The sequence below is a fragment of the Centroberyx affinis genome, unplaced genomic scaffold (assembly GCF_046629955.1).
Source record: "Centroberyx affinis isolate AG114_WGS23_722 - 3 ecotype Tasmania unplaced genomic scaffold, CSIRO-AGI_Caff_v1 ptg002303l_1, whole genome shotgun sequence".
In the NCBI taxonomy this organism is placed as follows: domain Eukaryota; kingdom Metazoa; phylum Chordata; class Actinopteri; order Beryciformes; family Berycidae; genus Centroberyx; species Centroberyx affinis.
The window spans coordinates 172036-193952 of NW_027280576.1; the positions used below are offsets into that span (position 1 = coordinate 172036).

A 21917-nucleotide genomic window follows, 5' to 3' on the forward strand; every position below is an offset into this window, starting at 1 on the left:
ACACACAACATTTCTACGGAGGGAGAGGAGTCTGTTCTATCTTAAGTATTTCTATGGAAGGGGAGGAATCTGTTCTACCTGATGTATTTCTATGGAGGGGGAGGACGGAGGCTGTTCTAGCTGATCTATGTCTGCATTCACTTGCTATTGGATGTATTGGAAAACACAAATTTCCTACTTGGAAATTTCACATGAACAGCAAAGTCAGACAGTTAAATTGGAAAGTTAGAAAACGTTTGCGACCTAAACGCCCGAGTCACGATGCAGTCATGACCTTTAACCTTCTCAACATGCCGAAAAAAATCAAGTTTTGTGTCAGTCAAGGCTGCAAAAACACATACGTGCATATGCACCTTTACAACACATTTCTAGTTAGCCAGACTCACAAATATTTGTTTAAATCAAGTTTGTTAAATTAGCTTCTTAGGCTACAGGGCGTCCACGATTTCATTTGTCTTCTGGGTTTGATTTTCTGACAAAATAGCATGTGACGGAAACGCTGTGCAGCAGCTCACTTGGAATTCCTGGATGTCGGATATTCCCACCAGCATGCGAACGCACAACATTTCTATAGAGGGGAGGGATCTGTTCTAGATTATCTATTTCTATGAAGGACAAGGCATCTGTTCTAACCAATCTATTTCTGTTAAAGGGCACGACTGTTCTAGCTCATCTATTTCTATGAAGGGGCAGGAGTCTGCTCTTACTGATCTTTTTCTATGGAGAGAGGCGTCTGTTTTAGCTGATCTATTTCTTTGAAGAGGGAGGAGACTGCTCTAGCTGATCTATATCTGCATTCACTTGCTATCAGATATATTGGAAAAATGAATTTCACGATTGGAAATTCCACCTGAACAGCATGTTGAACAAGTCGGGCAACTGCTTTACAAAGAGCTTGGTCACCACAACTTGTAAGAATGCCAGAACAAATCTATGAAAAGTCACATGGATTCAGAGTATAACTGTTATTAGGGAGCAGCAACATCCCTTTTCAAAGCCTTCTTGAACAGAAACATGCAAAGTCAATGTCACGTCTTGCGTATGAAGAAGAGAGATGAGATGGAGACAATCATATCATTCGTAGTCGGCAGGATTTGAATTGGATTTGGGAAATTTGATTTGGGAAACCCCAATGGATTTCTAGTCCATCGCCTTAACCACTCGGCCACGACTACTTAATGCACTGCTATGTATTTACCCCAAACAAATTGACTTTTGCAGATAGCATGCACTGACTCTGCTCCATATAACCTGAGTCCAGCAAGACGCTACTTTTTAATATCTCCTTTAATATCTCCTACGTACGCTCTATTTCTGTGGCGGGAGGAATCTGCTCTATCTGATGTATTTCTATGGAGGGGAGTCGCCTACTCTGATGTTTCCACACGTGACTGACTTGATGCTACATAACAGTGGACGGATGATAGAGGGAGGAGGAGAGGAGAAGACAGTGAGAGAAGAGAGGACACGCGCCTGGAGAATCGCCTTTACATCACAGCATCATCACCTAGAAGGGATCCGTTTAAATCGCATCCATTTTTATAGTCATTTTTTCCCCATAAGCCCCCTTTTTTTTAATCAATTGAGTGCCGCTCCCTGTCCTCCTGCAGGTTAAAACTCAGACCCAGGCCACATCTGTCATTCGCAGTCGTCTTTCTGTCATACTGCCGGGTGTCTTGGATGTGTCGGCCGGCTGCAGCGGTGTTCGCGGTGCTGACCGCCTGTCTGTGCGGTCCGCCTCTGTCCGTGGCGGCGGGGAGCCTCCAGCAGCTCAATTACCGGCCCGTCATCGGTAAGACAACAACAGCATGAATGGGTTCTTTTATCTGTCGGCTCCGTGGAGAGACCGGGGTTAATTTTGGATCATGGTACTTATGTAAATCGCGTGGAGAATGTTCGAGAAAAGGAGCGTGTGTGGTGTGTCTGATTTGTATCTGTGTGTGTGTGTGTGTGTGTGTGTGTGTGGAATGTGTGGTGTGTCTCCTATTATCCTATTATGTGGTGTGTGTGGTTTCTATATATAGGCTGTTGTATGTATTTGTTAGGCTATATACTGTATGTGTGTGTCTTATGTATGTCTCCTGTGTGTGTGTGTGCGTGTGTGTGTGTGTGTGTGTGTGTGTGAGGGAGAGAAAGAGATAGAGAGACAGAGACAGACAGACAGACACACAGATGCTTCATTGAATTATAATCTTTGGGACCATAATCAATGTGAATGATCATTTCACTTTCCACAGTTATTACTGGCTAATAGAATAGAATACAATAGTCTTTAATGGTCTTTATTGTCATTATACTCAGGTACAATGAAATTTCGCCTGGCTTCTCTCCTAGTTAAAATAAAACAAATAAATAAAAGCAGTAGTAAAAGCAGTAATAGCAGCATAACATATATTCCAGAATATGTATGTAGAGGTGAGTTTTAAAATCTACAAAAAAATGTCCCTAAAATGTATTTGTCATTAGAAATACATACATACAACACTGGAAATATATATATTTTTTGTGCTGATGATAACATGTATCTGAGCAGGAGTGAGCTGGATGAATGAATGAGATGAAGGGATGATGATGATGATGATTTAAGATGATGATGCTGTGATGATGATGATGGTGTGAGTGAATGAGTGAAAGCTTGCTGGGGAATTAATGATGGTTTATTGGTCTTTACAGGAAGTCTGTCTCATACAAGCCAGCAAATGCAAATGTTTATTGCACATAACAAGATAATAAACAAGTGTAAGTGTTGGATGGAGATAATATGACAGGTTTCATTCTAACACACTATGCATTCATTTTGACAAAAAAAAAAAAAAAATGCTTTCAAAAACGCAGACAAATCTGACCTCAAATACAAAACCACTTTGTAAGAAAATATCTTGATTTGACTCATAACTTGAATAGAAACCAGTGATGTAATGGCAAATAAAAAGGTGGTAAACTATGAACTGCAGTTGTTGGTCATCATAAGGCAAAATAAATCACCAAAATAAAGAAAAATCAATTACATTTTATTAAGAGCATTAATTTGTGTAATTTCCATTAAAAGACCCTATCTTCATATAACTTGCATCAGTTTGATACAACTTAATGCTTACTATGATCTGCACTCTGAATTTGCCCCATAAAGACTTTTATCAGCCTGAAAAGGCAGGTAACCTCGATAACATAGATAAAAAGGAGGGTGGGGTACATTAAGTTTAGGTGTGTTTACCCTCCACTGTCCCTGATAGTAACCCTTAATATTTCACACCTCATCAGCCTTGGTGTTAACAATGCCATGGTCACCTGTTCAATCCATGGAGGGGCCATAAAGATTTAAAGCCATGATGACATGAAAAATTACTTTTTCACCTTATGTCATAATATACAACTATTTAACAATAAATGTCAAAAGTATAAACTTTTTTCATTTTCTTGTATTTTTATATCAAAATCCCATTACTTTTACTTCCTGGAAAACAGTATATCTTTAATGGTTACCTCTTGCTGTAGCCTACCAGGAGGAATACATAAAAAATACAACCAATACGATCAAAGCTCACTTCTCCCATCAAATAAAACTGCCCTTCTCTCCCTACTTTCCAACACAGATCGATACTGTATCAATAAAATATTTGATAAGAACAGGTGTCAGTGTTTTCAACGGTGGATATCTCTCTTTGGAATAAAACGGCTTGTATCTTTGTGGTCAGGTCTCTGAGAAGGTTCCTGATTCCAGACCATGACTCATGGTTTTAGTTTAGTTTAGTTTAATTTAGTTTAGTTATTTGACAATTCACTTTAAAAGGACAATTCCATGGTTGCAACACCAATGTACATGCACAATTAAAAGAACATCAAGGATAACACAAAAAAAGTCACAGGACTTATTTCCATTGTGGTGCTTGTTGTAGTTAGATGTCGTTGAGGTGTGTGTGTGTGTGTGTGTGTGTGTGTGTGTGTGTGCGTGCGTGCGTACATGCGTGTGGAGATAGTGGAATACGGCATTAGCGGCATATAACAGCACAAAAAACATCAATATACAGAAAATATTCACATTGGGCATTAACAGGCATTGTTCAGACAACAGGCTAACACCTCCTATTATACTAAAACTGGTCCATTAAATGAGCTACGTACAACCCTGCCTACATAACTGTCTTTACAGGGGTATGTTATCTAAAAGGCAGTGTTTCAGTTTTGCCTTAAACATGACTGGGTTTGTAGTCTGTTTAATGCTATTAGGAACCGTATTCCAATCCTGGGCACCCGAGTATCTGAAATAACTTTTACCCATCTGGCTACTGATCCTTACCAGTGTCAGATTTGCTACACTAGACCTGGTGTTGTGCCTGTGAGCCTCTCTGACCTGCAGGAAGAAATTTAATAAGTAATTTGGGCCTACACCATTTACAATTTTGTGAACCTGACAGAGTTTTAACTGTGTCAGTCTGGACTCCACAGGGAGCCAGTTTAGCTGCATGAACTATGTGTTCTCGTGGACCGAGACCTAGGACCACTCTGATCAGTTTATTTTGGGAGAGCTGAAGTTTTATCTTCCACAGCTTGGGAAGACTACAGTGCCAGGATGTGCTAGCGTAATCAAAGTGGCATTGGATTAAGCTCCAGGAACACTGACTTTCTGGCCAATAACTTAGTTTTGGCATTCACTTTTCCTACCACTTTCCGCAGCTGTCAGCTGTTCGCTAAGCCTTTCCTGGAACTGAGCCAAGTTTTTGTCAGCAACCACCAGAGCTGAATTGTCTGCGTATAGGAACAGGTCACATTTACATGCCTCTTTCATGTCATTTATATACACTAGGAACAACAAGGGGCCTAGCACACTCCCTTGGGGGACTCCGCAGCTTAGGAGGCGGGCTTCTGAGCGATTTACTTCCATGTTTGTGGTTTTGAACGAAATAGCAATAGTGTTAGCATTATGTTTCACTGCCATGCTGAAGAAACAGTGTCAACAGTGTCAGATGTTCTCAACCTCAAACTTTTTTGACTCACAACCCCCAGAGACAAAGCGATGACTACACACGAGCTCCTGTTACAGGTGTAAACCTGCAGAATGGTGAAGTTTGACACTAAAGAATGATATTTTATTCTCACTTCATGAGCTTTTATAAGCTTTTTATTGGATCATCTTTTGAAGATGTGCCAGGGCTGCATTGTTTCTCAGGAAAAAAAGCATTCATCACAAAGACTGAAAATATAACAAATTTAAACTGGTATTTTTTAATTTCCCTGTGTCAAGTAGAAGGTAAACTGACTCATTTTAGGTCTTGTGGTGTTAACTCTTTCATAATAAATAGGAATAATGATGCAGAGGCAGAGGATCGTTTTCAAGCTAGCTATCTGGGAAAACTGAAAGAGAATGTTAAGTGTTAGGAAGACGAACACACATGGTGTCATCAGACTGAACAAATCAATAGAACTCAATCTGTTAATGTGTTAGTCAGTATGGATATTATTTTCCTGTACACTGCAGGTCAGGTGTTGAAAACTTTTGTGTCGCTGCTATTTGTGGTTTACTGGCTGGCCTATTGAATGGAGGAAGTAGACAGAGAAAGAAAGGGAGGGTAGAGGGCAGGAGGGAAGGAGAGAGGAAAGGAAGAAAAAAGGTTTGGTTGACAGGTTTGGTCAGTGGATTCGTTAAAAAACCAGTAGGGGTTGTGGGAACATGAAGCTGAGTAAATCTCAGAAATCGCAGAAATAAAAATTCATTTCAAGGGAATCAACCAGTTCTCTTTTGAAAAATCAATTAACGTGTCTCTGTGTGTTTGTGTGTGTGTGTGTGTGTGTGTGTGTGTGTGTGTGTGTGCGCGCATGTTCTTTGTTGACTCATGTTTTTCCTCCTAACATATCTATCTCTCGGTCTTGCACTGTTAACTTGTGTGTTCATATATCATATCTGTGGTGATATCTCAGTCTTGTCTCTCCTCCATAGGCGTGTTGGCCCAGGAAAACCTCCCAGGAGACCAGTTTGCCCGTGGCTCCTCCTACATCGCTGCCTCCTACATCAAATACCTGGAGGGAGCCGGGGCCAGGGCCGTGCCCATCAGGTAACAGGAAGTAGACAATGGGGGACAGAGGAACTAAATATGACTCCTGGTGGTAGGCTACCTATCAGACTTGGGAGCTTGACACAACCCAACTACCCAGAAACCAATGAGGTATGGGAACCAGTCGGTCCCTGTAATGTAGGAGAAACAGACAGTAGGTGGTCCCCATAATGTAGGGGACCCAGACACAAGGCCCAGGTTGTGCCCAATAGTGGAGTTATTCAGATTCAACAAGCTGGTAGTGGAGAAGTAAAACCATATGTATTTCCTTTGACAGTTTCCCCCTAAAATTAAGTTAAGTAATAATTAGTGACAGGGTGATGTGCTTTTCAGCTCCCGCTCAAATCTCTGATCAGGTATGGGAATGTGGTACAACCTGAGTCGGCTATGGGAACTACTGAAGTGGGAAGTAAATATGGGATCTATTTTAAAATGGTAAAAACAACAGAAAATATGTTTTTCTCTGCAAGAAACTCAGAGTGTCCGACAACTTGTTTTTAAGACATATCTGCTCCATCAGACAGCTTGCAGTTGAGAGTGATAGGACAGATAGGAGAGAAAGAGAGAATGACAGTGATAAAAGCTTGATGCTGTAATTATTGAAGATGTTGTTTTAGTTATGCAAACATTTCTCAGAGGCAGAGCCGCCCTGTTGGCAGAAATAATCTCACTGCTGAATTAAACTTCAGTAGGTGCAGGCAAAGAACTAGTTTTTCTAGTTTGGCTAACTAATCAAGTGTCTGCCTTATTCTGACTTCAAGACACTGACACTTATTTCTAGACAATTCCTGAAACAAGTGAAACTGCTTTGGAAAGTGTTATCTCCCCCCCCTTGGCAGAATATTTCTCTTCTCTAGATTTGAAGGCTTAATATGAGACCAAAAGACTTGTTAGGATGGACATTTTTTGCAGTGTGATATTCTCTTTTCACTCGCCCAGGGAGATAAGAACACAGTCAGCTGGTAGGTGGATGTGTGCCAGCATGAAGGCCTGATCTGACATCTGATGAAGTCTTTGGGCGGCAACATGTGTTTCACAGTGGAATGTGTCACCAACATGTAGAATCCACATAATCAGATGTTAGAGAGCAGGAACTGTTAAAAGCTTAAGGGCTCGTCCTCGAATGACCTTGTGTGTGTGTGTGTGTGTGTGTGTGTGTGTGTGTGTGTGTGTGTGTGTGTGTGTGTGTGTATGTATGCAGATATAATAGAGTAACCCCACCTAGACTGAGTTCACCCGTGTTTTTATTTACAGAATAGTTTATCTACCTTTTTTAGGCTGACATAAATGTTCATGACATTAAATCATAGTATATATCATAGTCAGCTGAATGCTTTTCTAAAAATATGATTGAATTTTGTTTATATTGGTGGTTATTTGCCTTTATGGCCACTGTGGCGCTGTGTGTGTGTGTGTAGGTAAGGTTATGTGCATGTCTGCAAAAATTTGGATTTGTGAACGAATGAAGGGGGTGACTGGATGAAGCATGTAGTTACAGATGATCCTGGGAGGAAAGAGAGGACTGAAGTGTACAAATTATATCACAGAGTCTTTGTGACTGTGGGAAAAGAGAGAGAGTGCAACATGTCCTTCTCTCTGAAAACACTCCTCGGATGTGTTTGTCAGAGCTTCCCCTGCATGTACAGGTGTCAGACTTAGATTTTGTCAGAGTAAAATGTAATGCATTGAAAGAACTGAGGATAGCAGTAATGCACCAAAATGTGTAGAGTCTGTTGAAAAGAAGAAGACAGAGGGCAAAGACCATGAGTACAGAAGAGAATGAGGATTATTATAAAAGACAGTTTTATAATTCACAGTTTCAGTGGGATTCCTTTTATAGGAATCCTGCTAGAAAAATACAAAAGAGTAAACATTTCTGCCTGCTCCTCCTTTCCAACTGCGACCCCCTTCTGACTCACAACAACATCAGTCGTGGTGCTCAGTGTGGTACAATGTGGGCGGATCCTATGCAAATTAGCAGACTATCACATTAAGACAGCCTTTTACATTGTCTTTACCTTGTTGTTTTACTTCTTCTTCATAGTTAATAAAGTTGTTTCTGATTACTTCTGATTGTAGTTGATGTAATACACTTAGGAAACAAATGTTTTGGTCCACACCTCCTTCTCCTCCCTCCCTCTCTGTCTGTCATGTAAATGAATATTGATAGAACAGGCTACAAGCCCTGAGCCATCCCTCCACACTCAATATCTCCTTAGTGCTGAGATTTCCTGCATTTGATGAATAACTTTTAAATTCGTATTTATTCAAGCTCATTTTTCACCACACTTAAAATCCTCCTATTTGTAGACATGTATCTGATGCTTTAATCCAGAATGATTTATAATGAATGAGCAGGAAGGGGTTCAGTGCCTTGGATATCTGTGTATATAAACTGTGTATTTAACCATCTTATCTCTCTGTCTCTTTGTTTTTTGGTTCACCAGAATCAATCGCACAGAAGAAGAATATGCCAAGATATTCTACTCAATAAATGGGTGAGTTGACTGTGGTTCTGTTGTTTTCTGCTCTGCTGTCTGTCACAGTGTTGACGGACAGCACTGATGGGCATTGTGCCTCTCAGACAGTGACGGTTAACTGACTTAGATACTATGGTTTGAAGCTAACAAGCTGGCATTATCTAAACAATAAATGGATCAGATGTGTCAGTGGTGAAGTTTCCAGCTTTAAAAAGACACTATTCAGTTCTGTTGAGACAGACAAGTTGTATGCAACTGTTCACAGCCACTGTTGCCCAACAGCTGAAGACCTCCAATATGCAAGGCAAGGCAGCTGTTACGTGTGCGCAGGGGGCTGGACCCAAACGCAGACAGGCAGGCAGAGGCTTGCTGAGGTTGAGACTTTTAATAAATAAGGCAAAAATACAAAAAGCAGGAGTACCAAAAAAACACAAAAGGCACAGGCTGGCAACAGACAAAAGGGAAACAAAGGAATACAAAAACCAACCTGGCCGGAAACAAGGCAAGACGTAGAAAACTGGTGAAAAGGCAGGATAACAGGAGGACGGGAACACTGGGGAACACTGGGAAACAGGAATGGAACAGGAACAAAGCAGGTAGCAAACAGGAAGCAAAACAGAAGCAAAACAGAACAGACGAACTGACAAGGAGTGGATGAAAAACCGGGGTAGATATACTGTGGGGATGGGTGATTAGTGATGAGGTACAGGTGTGTGGGAGCAGGAGCTGGGGGAGAGAGGGAGCCACACCCACACTACACACTGACAGACAGACCAGGAGGCGGAGACACAAGGGAGGCAGGGAACACAGAGAAACAGAAAGAAACACAAAGGCAGGTCATGGCTGAACCATGACAGCAGCTTTATTTGTATAGCACATTTCATACACTGAGGCAATTCAAAATGCTTTACAGAGTAATAAAAAATACAGTAAAGGTAAAAAATTTAAATTAAAAAGTGCAAAAGTACAGACAAGAGATCCACAAGATAAAAGACTTAAAAAGTAAACTAGTGCAGTTCAAATCAAGTGAAATAGAAAGATAAAAGAAAAGACAGTGCAAGAGGATTAGAAAAGCGAAAAGTGCATTAAAATCACATTTAAAAGAAAATAAAAAATATATAAATAAATAAATAAATATAACAGTGCAGATGAGTGTTGCCCTAGATTTCTTAAAAAGTTTTCAGCCCTGATTTAAAAGATTGTAAAGTGGAGGCAGAAATCAGATGTTCTGGAAGTTTGTTCCAGGCATGAGGAGCATAAAAACTAAAAGCTGCTTCTCCATGCTTTGTTCTGACCCTGGGAACAGTAAGCAGACCAGCACCTGAAGACCTGAGGGGTCTGGCGGGTTCATAACACTGAAGGAGATCAGAAATGTATTTTGGTCCTAAACCATTTAGTGCTTTATAAACATGCAACGTCATTTTAAACTCAATTCTTTGACACACAGGAAGCCAATGCAGTGATCTCAGCACTGGAGCGATGTGGTTCATGTTCTTAGTCCTGGTCTGAACCCTGGCAGCAGCATTCTGGATGAGCTGCAGTTGTCTAATAGCTTTTTTAGAGAGACCTGTAAAGACACTGTTACAGTAGTCAAGTCTACTAAAAATAAATGCATGAACAAGTTTTTCAAGGTCCTGCTTGGACATGAATTCTTTAATTAATTTAATTTAATATGGCCGCCAGAGGGTGTGTTATGTCAACTGAAAGCCCTCTGTTATACATAAATATCCCAGGGACACAGACATATCGTCGCTGTCGGGTAAAAACCTTGTATCTTCAAAATGTCAGCTTTTCAGAAAGCCTTGTTTTCAGCTTGACCAGCATGCATTTTTCAGTTTATCCAATGAGGTTTGAAACATTTTTATCAGAACAAGGGGTGTAGAGTTTTCTCAATCCACGGAGGAGCATGAAATCCTTCAACTTTGATTGGAGTTATGAGGTTTTCACGTAATAATACTAATACTACTACTACTACTAGTACTACTACTACTAATAATAATAATAATGATAACAATAATAATGAGTTACCAAACTCCATTTGATCCGCAGAGTCCCTCTCAATCTTTAAGAAAAGGCTAAACACCCAGCTCTTTAGTGAACACCTTCTCACCTGATGGACTGTGTAATATAAAAAAAAAAATAAAACAATAAAAAAATTATTGATCTGCCTCTATGCACTCTATGCATTGCCTCTATCCACTGCCTCTTGGCACCTAGGTCCTGTTGGACCAGAACTTAGCTTTATGGCACTTACTCTCGTTGTTTTCTCCTGACTAGAACCTTGCTTGTGTTGTATTAAAATCTCATGTGTACGTTGCTTTGGATAAAAGCGTCTGCCAAATGGGAAATTGTAAAATTGTAAATTGTAATAATAATAATAATAATAATAATAGTAATAAACTTTATTTCTATAACACTTTTCAAAACAAAGTTACAAAGTGCTTCACAATGAAGAGAAAAAATATAGAATAAAATGAATAAATACACAAATTAAACATGAGCTACAAAAAGGAGTAATATGGATATCATATATAGTATACAAGAAAACCAAGACAAGAAAAACATTTAAAATGAGACACCAAGAAAACATATCAAATGAAAACACACAGCAAATCATCAGAAGGCAAAAAAAAAAAACATGATTTCAAACAAGACACCGATTTAGACAACAGTGAAATATTATCTATTGTCTGTGGCTTCGACCCTCGCTGTTAGTTGTTTCTAATGTTGGTAATCTGAATTTAAACCCATTCTACTGTTGCATTCACTGCATCACATCGCTCCAAATGAGATTGTCAGATAATGCTTAACATGTAAAAGCGGTCCAAAAGTGATGTGTCAACTACTGAGGTTTTACTGTACAGATCTGTGAGCAGTTGGCCTAAATTCCTGAAATGTAAATGTCTCCTCAGGTTGCTGCTCCCAGGAGGAGATGTAGACCTCCAGATATCTCAGTTCAGCCGAGCCGCCAAGATCTTTTATGACTTGGCTCTGAAGGTAAGATCCTCGACTCGTATGACTGACTTCTCAACGTGGCATCTCTGTTTTTCTCGTTTGTGAATCTAAACTAAACTAAAAGTGAGATGATGTCATGCTGAAATTATCCACTAAAACATCTTTGTTCTTTATCTTAGAATCTTCATCACAAATCTCAAATCTCAAATGCAGGGCACAAAATTAGCATTTTATGTCTGCAGGTCATGCTGGCAAAAGGTTTTAAAATGTTGGATTGTTACAATGAGAACTTTTCTTTCATTCTTTCAGTTCATTTAGTTTAGAATCAGAATCATTTTCACATACTAGGAATTTGACTTAGTGAGGTTGGTGCAGTGCAATATACAGACAAACAAGCAGCAATCAAGCTTTACAAATTGAATTAAATATCAAACATCAGAGAAAAAGAAGAAATAAAGAAGAGAGTCCTGAAAATATACACAGTATATACAATATGTGTGGTGTATTGAGCTTATTTTATTTTTTATTTAGCTTGTTTATTCGATTTTTTGAGAATATCCAAAATAGAAACTGGTCTGATTCTATTAAAGTAAGGAGATAGCATTTGTAAATGATTCAAGGAGGTCATTTGTAAATCATTTAATGTTAAAAACCCCTCCCAATTCATCCCTCTCATCCCTCCCTCTCCTCCCCCCTCCAGGCCAACGATGCTGGAGACTACTTCCCTCTCTGGGGAACCTGCCAAGGCTTCCAGCAGCTTTCTGTCCTCACAGCCAACAAGAACCTGCTCACCCTCACTGACACCAAGGCGGTGGCTCTACCTCTCACTCTCACACCAGGTATCCCTCTCCTTCCCTACAGCTGTGGCCGGACGCATTATGTTTTCCGGTTGTCCGTCCCGATGTCCGTCCCATTCTCGTGAACGCGATATCTCAGGAACGCCTTGAGGGAATTTCTTCAAATTTGGCACAAACGTCCACTTGGACTCAAGGATGAACTGATTAGAATTTGGTGGTCAAAGGTCAAAGGTCACTGTGACCTCACAAAAGACGGTTTCGGCCATAACTCAAGAATTCATACGCTAATTATGACAAAATTTCACACAAATGTCTAATAGGATAAAATGATGAAGTGATGACATTTTAAATCCAAAAGTTCAAAGGTCAACTTCACTGTGACATCATAATGTTTTGCTTACCACTGTAGCTGAGAAAACGATCTTGGGTCATTCTACAAAAACGGTGGAAGTGCTGTCACTTACTTTTGCAGACACCAAAATCCTTTAAGTTGACCTAATAATCACATTAATTATGTTCAATAAATAAAGACTGTCCTTGCAATGATAAAACAAAGTTTATTGGCGGAGGCATACAACCGCGAGGCAGTTATTTCTAGTTTCTTCTTGTTGCTTGTCTTCTAGTCTCTTTTCTTCTCACTTCAATCTTCCTCCATCAATACTAAGGCTGTGGCCCCACCTCTCACACCAGGCGGGGGGCCTCTTCTCTTCTTTTCTTCTGTAGTCTTCACATGTCAGGTGTCAGTTTTTACAAATGGTGAATATTTCACTTTTGTAATGAAACTCAGTGTTTTTAACCTTGGCCTGTAACTCAAGTATCAACTCCCATAATGCACATTAAAGCTTAAATACTTTGAATGTAAATAAACCAGTTGAAACTTCAAGATTATTTTGCACATTGAACTTATGGGATCCCCATTATGGAGATCCTACTAGAAAAACACTCAAAGAGCAAGTATTTTTTTAGCTTTTGAACTCCAAAAACACTATGTATACAGTTAGAAAAAAATGACTACCTGGAATTCATTAGCCAGTATTCTACAATCAAGATGCAGCAGCGGCCTAGTGGTTGGACTCGGGTTCAAGTCCCCATGACAGCAAGCGTTTGCCCATCTGTAGCTGAGCCTGACCTCTGACCTCCCTGACGAAGGGCGAAAGAGAGAAGAGAATTCCCCCAATCGGAATCAGTAAAGTTTGTAAAATTCTTGAATGAGTAGAATAATTTCATCCTCAAGTGTGTTCCTCCTTTAGTTTGTTCAGAACTTTGGTATTATTAGTTTTACTTCTATAGACGCGAAGAGGTGACAGTTTTTACAAATGGTGAAAAATTCACTTTTGTAATGAAACTCAGTGTTTTTAGCCTTGGCCTGTAACTCACGCATCAACTCCCATAACATACATACGCTCAACTACTTTGAAAGAAAATAAACAAACTTAAAGTTTTTTTTTGTACATTAACCTTGTGGGATCCCCATTATGGAAATCCTACTAGAAAAATATTCAAAGAGCAAATATTCCTGTATCTTTGTTGACTCAAAGTCGTATCCTGATCTGGCCCACAGCAACATCAGTCATGGTGTTTCTTCAGTACAAAGTGGGCGGGTCCTATGCAAATCAGAGGGACGGCACACTGATAACATGCGTTTCAGCAAAATGGAGATAAGATTGCACTCAAAACTGTCCATCTTCACCTCTTCTCCTGTTTTTCTTCTTTACTTTCTTCACTTTCTTTCTCTCAATGTCTAGATCTCACTCGCTTCTCACTATAAATCTTTGTCTTGTTCATGACTCGGTGTGTGTGTGTGTGTGTGTGTGTGTGTGTCCATCCTTTAGCGGCCCAGTCCAGTCGTTTGTTCCGGGGTTTTCCCAGGGATCTGCTACAATCTCTGGCCGAGGAAAACATCACCTCCAACTTCCACAGCTGGAGTCTGTCTCTGCAGGTACTTTCTACTAATTCTCTTCTCTTCTCTTCTCTTCTCTTCTCTTCTCTTCTCTTCTCTTCTCTTCTCTTCTCTTCTCTTCCATAAACCAGTCATTAAAATTTGTTGATGGGCTGATGTCATTGCACTTGTCTCAAGAGCAGTTTCACTTTCTGAAATAAGGCACCCTATGTCACTTGTTTCACAAACATTTTCCACCACTGAGCAACTCTGTTAGAGCAACTGAGAATTAAGGGAACCTCTTTTTTGAGTGCTGACATCATGGTGTCCCAGGCATGGTGGCCAAGTGGCAAGGCGTTGGTCTCGTAAACCAAAGATCATGGGTTCAAACCCCATCCATGCCTTTAAGATCCTGTAAGTGAAACGTTTGGAAAAACTATATATCACCTGAATTCATTAGTCAATACTCTCTAGGTGGCTTAGTAATTGGACCCTTCTTCAAACCCACCCTGTTTAACTGTTGATGAGCAACTGCTGAATCTCATTTCAGAGGTGTGTAGACTCCAAGCCCTCACTCCACTCTGAGAGGCAGCTGTGTGATGTTATGTAAGTCATCATGGGTACTCAACCCTGTGCCATGCAGGGCCAAGAGTCTGCAGTTTTTCATTCCAACCACAAACTGCACAGATTAGCACACCTTAAACCAGAGAGGAGGAACTAATCAGTAAAATCACCCGGTAGCCTTTGGAGTCTGTTGCTGCAGGTACTCTATCTAATCTAATCTAATCTGTTCTCTATATTTCTTTTATTTTATTTTCTCTTCTCTTGCAAATGGGTGTCATTATTTATTTTGTTTCCAAAGCAGTGTCATTTTCTAAAATAAGGTATATAAGACAATGAAGGTGATGTCACTTGATTCAAGAACATTCTCTACACAAGTGGAGTCGCACTGGGAAACTGTGAATTAAGGGGCTTGGTCATGGGCACCTCAAAGGAAACTGTTTACTGTAAGCATTCAGAAAAAAACTGTAATCACATCCCCTGGCCAGACTTTTATAGTCCATCCAGGATTTGAACTGGTGCCTTTCAGGTCAGAAACCCAATCAACGACTTGTTAAGATAGGCATGTTTTGCCACTTGTTGAAGGAGGTTTTGTTTTCACACCCATTGGTTTGTTAGCAAGATATCTCAAAACGTTACCAACATATTTGTCCGAGATTTGGTGGACAGATATTCCTTTGCAAAAGGATCAGTTGATTAGATTTTGGTTGTCATTTGGATCTGGGATTTCCACTATTAGACAACTATTATACTAATCGTTACAGAGGCTGCAGCTTTGCAAGTTGGATCAATTTTAAGTGTTGGTGGAGGTTTGCGCTCTACTAAGTTCCTTCTACTATTCAGTCAGTGATGAAGTAAGTAAATTGCCATGGCTGAACATTGGGTGTGTCTCTAGTTGCTGAAAGAAATAGAATGAAAGACATAACTCGGGTTCATGTCCACTGGGAACCACTCCTTGCACTGCTGGCTTCTTCTCCTCATTTCTTTCTGTCGTGGTGGCATGGTGGCCAAGTGGCAAGGCGTTGGTCTCGTAAACCAAAGATCATGGGTTCAATCCCCGTCCATGCCTTTAAAATGAGTGAAAGGTTCAACTCTAAAACATTTAACAGTTTCAAAAATCATTACTACTTGAAATTCAGTAGTATATAGTATTCTACACGTGTGTCAGCACTTTATATGCTTGGATTGGAGGTGTTAAAAACTCCACCTGGTAACACCAAAGTGCTGTGGGAGCACAGTGTGTAATTAAGAGAATCACTGAACAAAAAAGCTAGAAGAAGAATTGCATCCTCAAATATGTTCTTATGTCGAAAGCAAAGCTCTTCATTTGGCTCAGAACTTCAATGACTTTTATGCCAGCAATAAGAAAGTCTCAGTTTCCACAAATTGCAGACATATACAATTTAAAACAAAAATCTTCAATTCTACATTTGCATCTAATTTAGGTATCTCCTCTACTGCCATAATCAACAACTAATGATATCAACTACTTAACCCAGTGCAGCAAACACACTGCTTGTGTTACATACAGTGCTGTACCTTTTGAACCCCCAATTTGGAAACAAGAATAGCTGCTTGTGAATGCAAATAAACCAACAGAAGCTTTAAATTTACTTTATACATCAAATTTGTGGGATCCCCATTATGGAAATCCTACTAGAAAAATATTCAAAGAGCAAATATTCCTGTAGCTTTGTTGACTCAAAGTCGTATCCTGATCTGGCCCACAGCAACATCAGTCATGGTGTTTCTTCAGTACAAAGTGGGCGGGTCCTATGCAAATCAGAGGGACGGCACACTGATAACATGCATTTCAACAAAAGAGACGGATGCTCTCAGAACTATAACTGGTGGTGAATTCCGTAACCCAGCTGACTCTGATAGATTTACAGAAATAACAATGCTAAAAATATAAAGTGATCAGATTCTGTTAAATAACTTTTATAATACACTTTCCATCCATCTTTACCTCTTCTTCTATTTTCCTTGTTTACCTACTTCACTTTATCTCTTCTCTTCTCTTCTCTTTTCTCCTCTTCTCTTCTATTCTCTTCTCTTCTCTTGTCTTCTCTTCTCTTCTCTTCTCTTCTCTTCTCTTCTCTTCTCTTCTCGTCTCTTCTCTTCTCATCTCTTCCAAAAATAAGTGAATATAAATCTGCTGATTGGATGAGACAACTTTAATGGTTCCCAAAGCAGTTTCACTTTCTGAAATAAGGCACACTTATGTCAAGAAAATGTCCCTCAAATTGTGGACACAAGCAGAGCTACACTGAGCAACTCCACTGGAGCCATTGCAAATTATGGGCCTCGCTCAGGGGCACCTTAAAGGTAATTGTTTAAGGAGGAAAGGGTGTTCCTCCTGCTAAACGATGTGTTAAAACAGACATTATTCACCATGTGTTAGAGTCAAAGCAGTCTGTTTTCTCAGATATGTGTGCCACGAGCCAACTGATGCTTACTGTAATGCATTCCATGTGATAAAAAGTTCACTCTGTGATGAGGGAATCAAATTAGCATGTCCAAACTTCTGGCATGTTTCTGGTCACAGGGAGTTAGACTGAAAGACACTCCTAAGCCACGTGCTTTTTCCAGTGCCTATTTCTTCTTCACATTGCAGTGAGGCATGAGGGCGTGGTGGCCAAGTGGCAAGGCGTTGGTCTCGTAAACCAAAGATCATGGGTTCAATCCCCATCCATGCCTTTAAAAGTTTATGCGAGTCCCCGCTACCCCATGCAAGCACAGCTAGAATTTGATGTTGTTCTTCATGGAACGATAGACTAAAGTAAGAAAATATAATGACTTGAAATAGAAGGCTAGATGGGCCAGCTGTCTGGCTTAGTGGTAAACATGCCTATCCCATCATGGGGAAGTTACAGGTTCAAACCCTGCAACAGTGATGTGTCTTGATGTTGACATGAGTAAGCCTGGTCCTCAAGAGCCAGAGCCCTGCTGGTTTTCTGTTTCAGGTGGTAGTTAATTACATTCACCTGGTGTAATCAGGGGCTGAATGAGACCTGGGACACCAGGGCTGCGGTCGAATTGTCTTTTTTGCTTAGGAAGGTTCCTAACTGAGTGAAATGACCCGGAAGTATCTAAGTGGCAGCCATGATAAGAGCTGTTTGAATTCTCTAAATGCGAAGGAAAGGTGCTTCATTGCTTCCTTACCAGGGTTGAGAACCACTGCAGTAGGGGGGGGTCAGTGTCTTGCTCTAGTTAAGACACATCACTGTTGCAGGGTTTGATCCTGTAACTTAACCATGATGGGACATGCATGCTAACCACTGAGCCAGACTGCTGGACCATATACTGTATATCTACTCATTAAGTTTTCTTACTTTCTTACTTACTCCATGAAGAACAACAAATTCTAGCTTGTGCTTGCATGGTGTACAGGGGACTCGCATAAACTTTTAAAGGCATGGCTGGGGATTGAACTGATGATCTTTGATTTAGGAGACCAATGCCTTACCACTTGGCCACCATGCCATCATGACTGAAAGCAGCGTGAAGAAGAAATAGGTACTGAAAAGAAAGGTTCCTAGTTAACACATGGTGTAGGAATGTCTTTCATTCTAACTCTGTGCAAGCTCCCGAGGACCAGGATTGAGACTGAGATCCACTGCTCTGCCAGCACTTTCTGGATCTTTCTGGATAAGCATCTGCAAAATGCCCAAAATGTAGCTGTTTAATGGAAAAGATATGCTGATCTGATTCTTTCTAGAGGTAAAAAGAGGTTTCAACTTTTAGCAACAAAGTGCCACGCATCAGTCAAGAGCAGTGACCAATGTCTCCCAGAAGCTTTGCAAACCCATTTTCCAGTTGTTCCATGCAGAGGGAGCAGAGCATATGGAAGCTCATTTACCAACTGTGACAACTATAATGATATCATATCTGTGTCTTTGGACCAACAGAACTACAGCCGTAATGCCAAGCTGAAGAGATTTTACAAGATCCTGTCCACCAACAATGATGGAAAGAAGGAATTCATCTCCACCATGGAAGGTACTGCTCTTTCCTGTATGGGCAAAAGTAGAGCCACAGTTAGAAAGAGTTTGGCTATTTTGTACAAAATCGGTACAATTCATGACATTTCTCAAAAATGTTCTTCTCAACTGTCATCAATACACATGTTGACAGGACATCAGGATGTCACACGCGTGTAAAGGCATAGTGCAACACATACTATGAATTTACCATTTACGGTACTGTCCACCAGATGGCGCCATGAAACCACAGAATACAAATTGACTCCAACAGGCAAAACTGAGGTCCTGTGCTGTGAGAAATCCACTATCTGAAAAAAGTGACTCCTACTCTGTAAAATGATTCAGAACACAAAACTAAAACAGGTTATGACACTTTTTAAAGGATCAAAGACAACTTAACACTTTTACAAATTTAGGAATTTCAGGTAATGACATTTTTTAACTGTAAAGCTCAACATTTCTGCACCATATTCCCTGTACATTTATTATACTTGGTGAATAAAGTGATTCTGATGACGATGATAATAGTGACAAAGATGATGTTTAATCTGATGCTCATGATGCTAATTATTCTGATGATAAAGATGATAAAGGACAAAATGATGATGTTCTAATAATAAGAATGAAGATCTTTCTAAGGATGGTGATGGTATTGTTGATGACAGTGATTCGGATGATGATGTTGATTCTGACTTAGTTTGATTAGAAAAAGATGGTGGCACGCATGGACGCAGCAGCTTGGTGCTCCCTGAAAACAAAAAAGTTCTTGACTTGAGGGTCCTTTTTCCAGTAGATGAGTTAGTTCCTGGTGTTTTGGTCTGCTGAGTGTGAGTCTGCTCTCCACCCCTCCCCAGCCTACCGGTATCCATTCTACGCGGTGCAGTGGCATCCGGAGAAAAGCCCCTTTGAGTGGATAGACAAGCCCGGCATGGTTCACTCCAGCTCCGCTGTCAGAGCCTCCTTCTACACTGCCAGCTTCTTCATCTCCGAGGGTAAGATGGGGTTCCTGTGTGTGTGTTTGTGTGACACTTAAACGACCAAATGTCTTGTGTTTTTACACTTATGAGGACCAAATGTCTTGTGTTTTTGTACTTAGGAGGACCAAATGTCTTGTGTTTTTGTACTTGGGAGGACCAAATGTCTTGTGTTTTTACACTTATGAGGGTCAAATGAAAGATGAGGGAAATTCTCCAATATGAGGACAGTTTCACTTCTTCCTCACTTCTTTAAGGGTCTATTATGCAGATTAAAATTAGGATTAGGTTTAGGTTAGGATTAGCAAATGTGTGTGTGATGAGTGATTTCTGTCTCTTATATCCTCTACTACTTTCATATGTGTCTTTTTTTCTCTCTCTCTCTCTCTCACCCACTTTTTTTCCATCTATCTGTTCCTCCCTCCCTCTCTCTCTCTCTCCACCCCAAACTCTTTCTTTTTGTCAATTTTATGTCGATCTCTTCCGCTCCCTCCTTCTCTCTGTGCCTTCTCTCTCTAAACCCTTTCTTTCTCTCTCTGATCCCTTTCTCCCCCTTTCCTTCACTCTCTTGTCTCCTTTCACCCTCCTTCCTTCCTTCCTTCCACCCACTCTTCCCCTCTTACAGCCATGAAGAATCACCACCATTTCTCCAGTCCTGTGGAGGAAGAGCGGGCTCTCATTTACAACTTCTCTCCTATCTTCAGAGGCATCGACACCATCTTTGTGCAGAACTACTACTTCGATTGACGTACAGTACTGCAGACTAAACACACCTGGTCTGAATCAAGTTAGAATTTCTGTTTTCTAGAACATCCTGGTCCATTTTCAAAACCAGTCGACACTTGATGGAGTGGCCGCTTGGCTTCAAAGTCAATCATTAGCGGTTTAGTTTAGTTTAGTCTAGTGCATAGTAGTATGAAACGCAGAAGCAAAGGGCCAACTGCACAGGTATGAACAATAAAAAATACAGAAAGAAGAGAAAAAATACAAATTTGTGCACGAGATTATAAAAAAAGGGGGTTTAGAAAAAAATGTCTCACCTCAGAACAGGCAAAAAAGACAAGAAAGAAAACAAGGAAGAATGAAACAAACTGAGCAAAATATTATATGTGTTAGAAGTAGGTTTTTATACTCCTGTAGAGGTATGCTAGTTGAAAAAAGAGGAAATGATCTACCAAAGTAAAATAGTTTAGATTTCGGAGCAGCAAAACTTATTGAATCATCTGAGTCTGGCTCCACGTGCTACATCCAGTCCGTTGAACATCGCTAAAGGAATACTGTTACATTCTGAATTGCTGTATGTTACGTAATTTACTTCCCACATTGTGAACTGTCTGGTGGAGAAGATTTCTGTATTTTTAACATATGACATTTAGTTACTGTTATCCAAAGCGCCGTACAGTGCCATGAGTGAATATATTTAATAGATGCGATGATTTGGGAGCCATGGAAGCCAACAACAATCCTTCCACTCGTAGCCAAAAAGTAAAACATCAAACAGCAAATGTAACTACTTGTGTTTTCATTTGTTATACATTTTTAAGCTACCTCATCTACTATCAAATCATAGTATACGTCTGTCTACTGCATATAAAAATCAGCCATGGACTGCTGTGGAGACTCTTGCTTCAGTTATTTGAAATGTTGTACTTGTTACAAGTGAACCAGAAGCGTGTATGTGTGGGTTCATTCCATTCAAACTGCTTTTTTGTTGATGTCTCAGCAGACATGTTTCCACATGTCAAGTAACTTAGGAAAATCAGCCACTGCAACAATTAGCTGTTCCTCCATGCTGCAATTATCAACACAGAAAAAACGCTGAAAAACCTCCAGTGATGTTGGTCAACAAATGTTCTAGTCTGTGGCATTCACATGCACAAGCGCAAAATTTCCCAAGTTCGTGCATCACGTCTTGCTTTGCCAGGAAAGATCCCACGAATCTTTGTTTGCTGCTCGCCTCTCATTGAAAATGAATGAACTGCGGGGTTTCTTGGTGGCTCAGTGGTCTAAGGCAGCGATTCGCAACCTCTTTCAAATCATGGACCCCATAATTTAGTACACATAAGGGGCCCGGACCCCCATTTGACCTTTGTCACATTTCATCCCCCTCTATCTCTCCCAGTCGTTCCTGTCTCTATTGACTTTGAACTGTCCAGTAAAGGTGAAAATGCCAAAAGAAAATGAATGAAATGCTTGTGACATCGCCCCCCTGAATGTCGAGCCCATAAGGCTCCT

General features: G+C 40.3%; 1 protein-coding gene and 7 non-coding genes across 8 annotated transcripts; 4 read left to right on the plus strand and 4 right to left on the minus strand.

Moving 5' to 3' along the window:
- Positions 1-1448: 1448 nt before the first annotated feature.
- LOC139655546 (gamma-glutamyl hydrolase) lies at positions 1449-20667 on the plus strand. Its single transcript, XM_071532987.1, has 9 exons — positions 1449-1792; positions 5936-6050; positions 8498-8548; positions 11443-11527; positions 12186-12324; positions 14115-14221; positions 18634-18724; positions 19563-19700; positions 20308-20667. Exons 1-9 carry the CDS (start codon positions 1681-1683, stop codon positions 20427-20429), a joined length of 960 nt encoding a protein of 319 aa, XP_071389088.1. The 5' UTR covers positions 1449-1680; the 3' UTR covers positions 20430-20667.
- Positions 7873-7926, minus strand: LOC139655547 (U7 small nuclear RNA). Its single transcript, XR_011696070.1, has one exon. It is a non-coding gene; the product is annotated as a U7 small nuclear RNA (small nuclear RNA).
- On the minus strand, positions 13188-13242 carry LOC139655548 (U7 small nuclear RNA). The gene has a single exon (XR_011696071.1). It is a non-coding gene; the product is annotated as a U7 small nuclear RNA (small nuclear RNA).
- On the minus strand, positions 13744-13798 carry LOC139655549 (U7 small nuclear RNA). The gene has a single exon (XR_011696072.1). It is a non-coding gene; the product is annotated as a U7 small nuclear RNA (small nuclear RNA).
- On the plus strand, positions 14494-14565 carry trnat-cgu (transfer RNA threonine (anticodon CGU)). Its single transcript has one exon. It is a non-coding gene; the product is annotated as a tRNA-Thr (tRNA).
- On the plus strand, positions 15720-15791 carry trnat-cgu (transfer RNA threonine (anticodon CGU)). The gene has a single exon. It is a non-coding gene; the product is annotated as a tRNA-Thr (tRNA).
- LOC139655550 (U7 small nuclear RNA) lies at positions 16353-16407 on the minus strand. The gene has a single exon (XR_011696073.1). It is a non-coding gene; the product is annotated as a U7 small nuclear RNA (small nuclear RNA).
- On the plus strand, positions 17351-17422 carry trnat-cgu (transfer RNA threonine (anticodon CGU)). Its single transcript has one exon. It is a non-coding gene; the product is annotated as a tRNA-Thr (tRNA).
- Positions 20668-21917: the final 1250 nt, after the last annotated feature.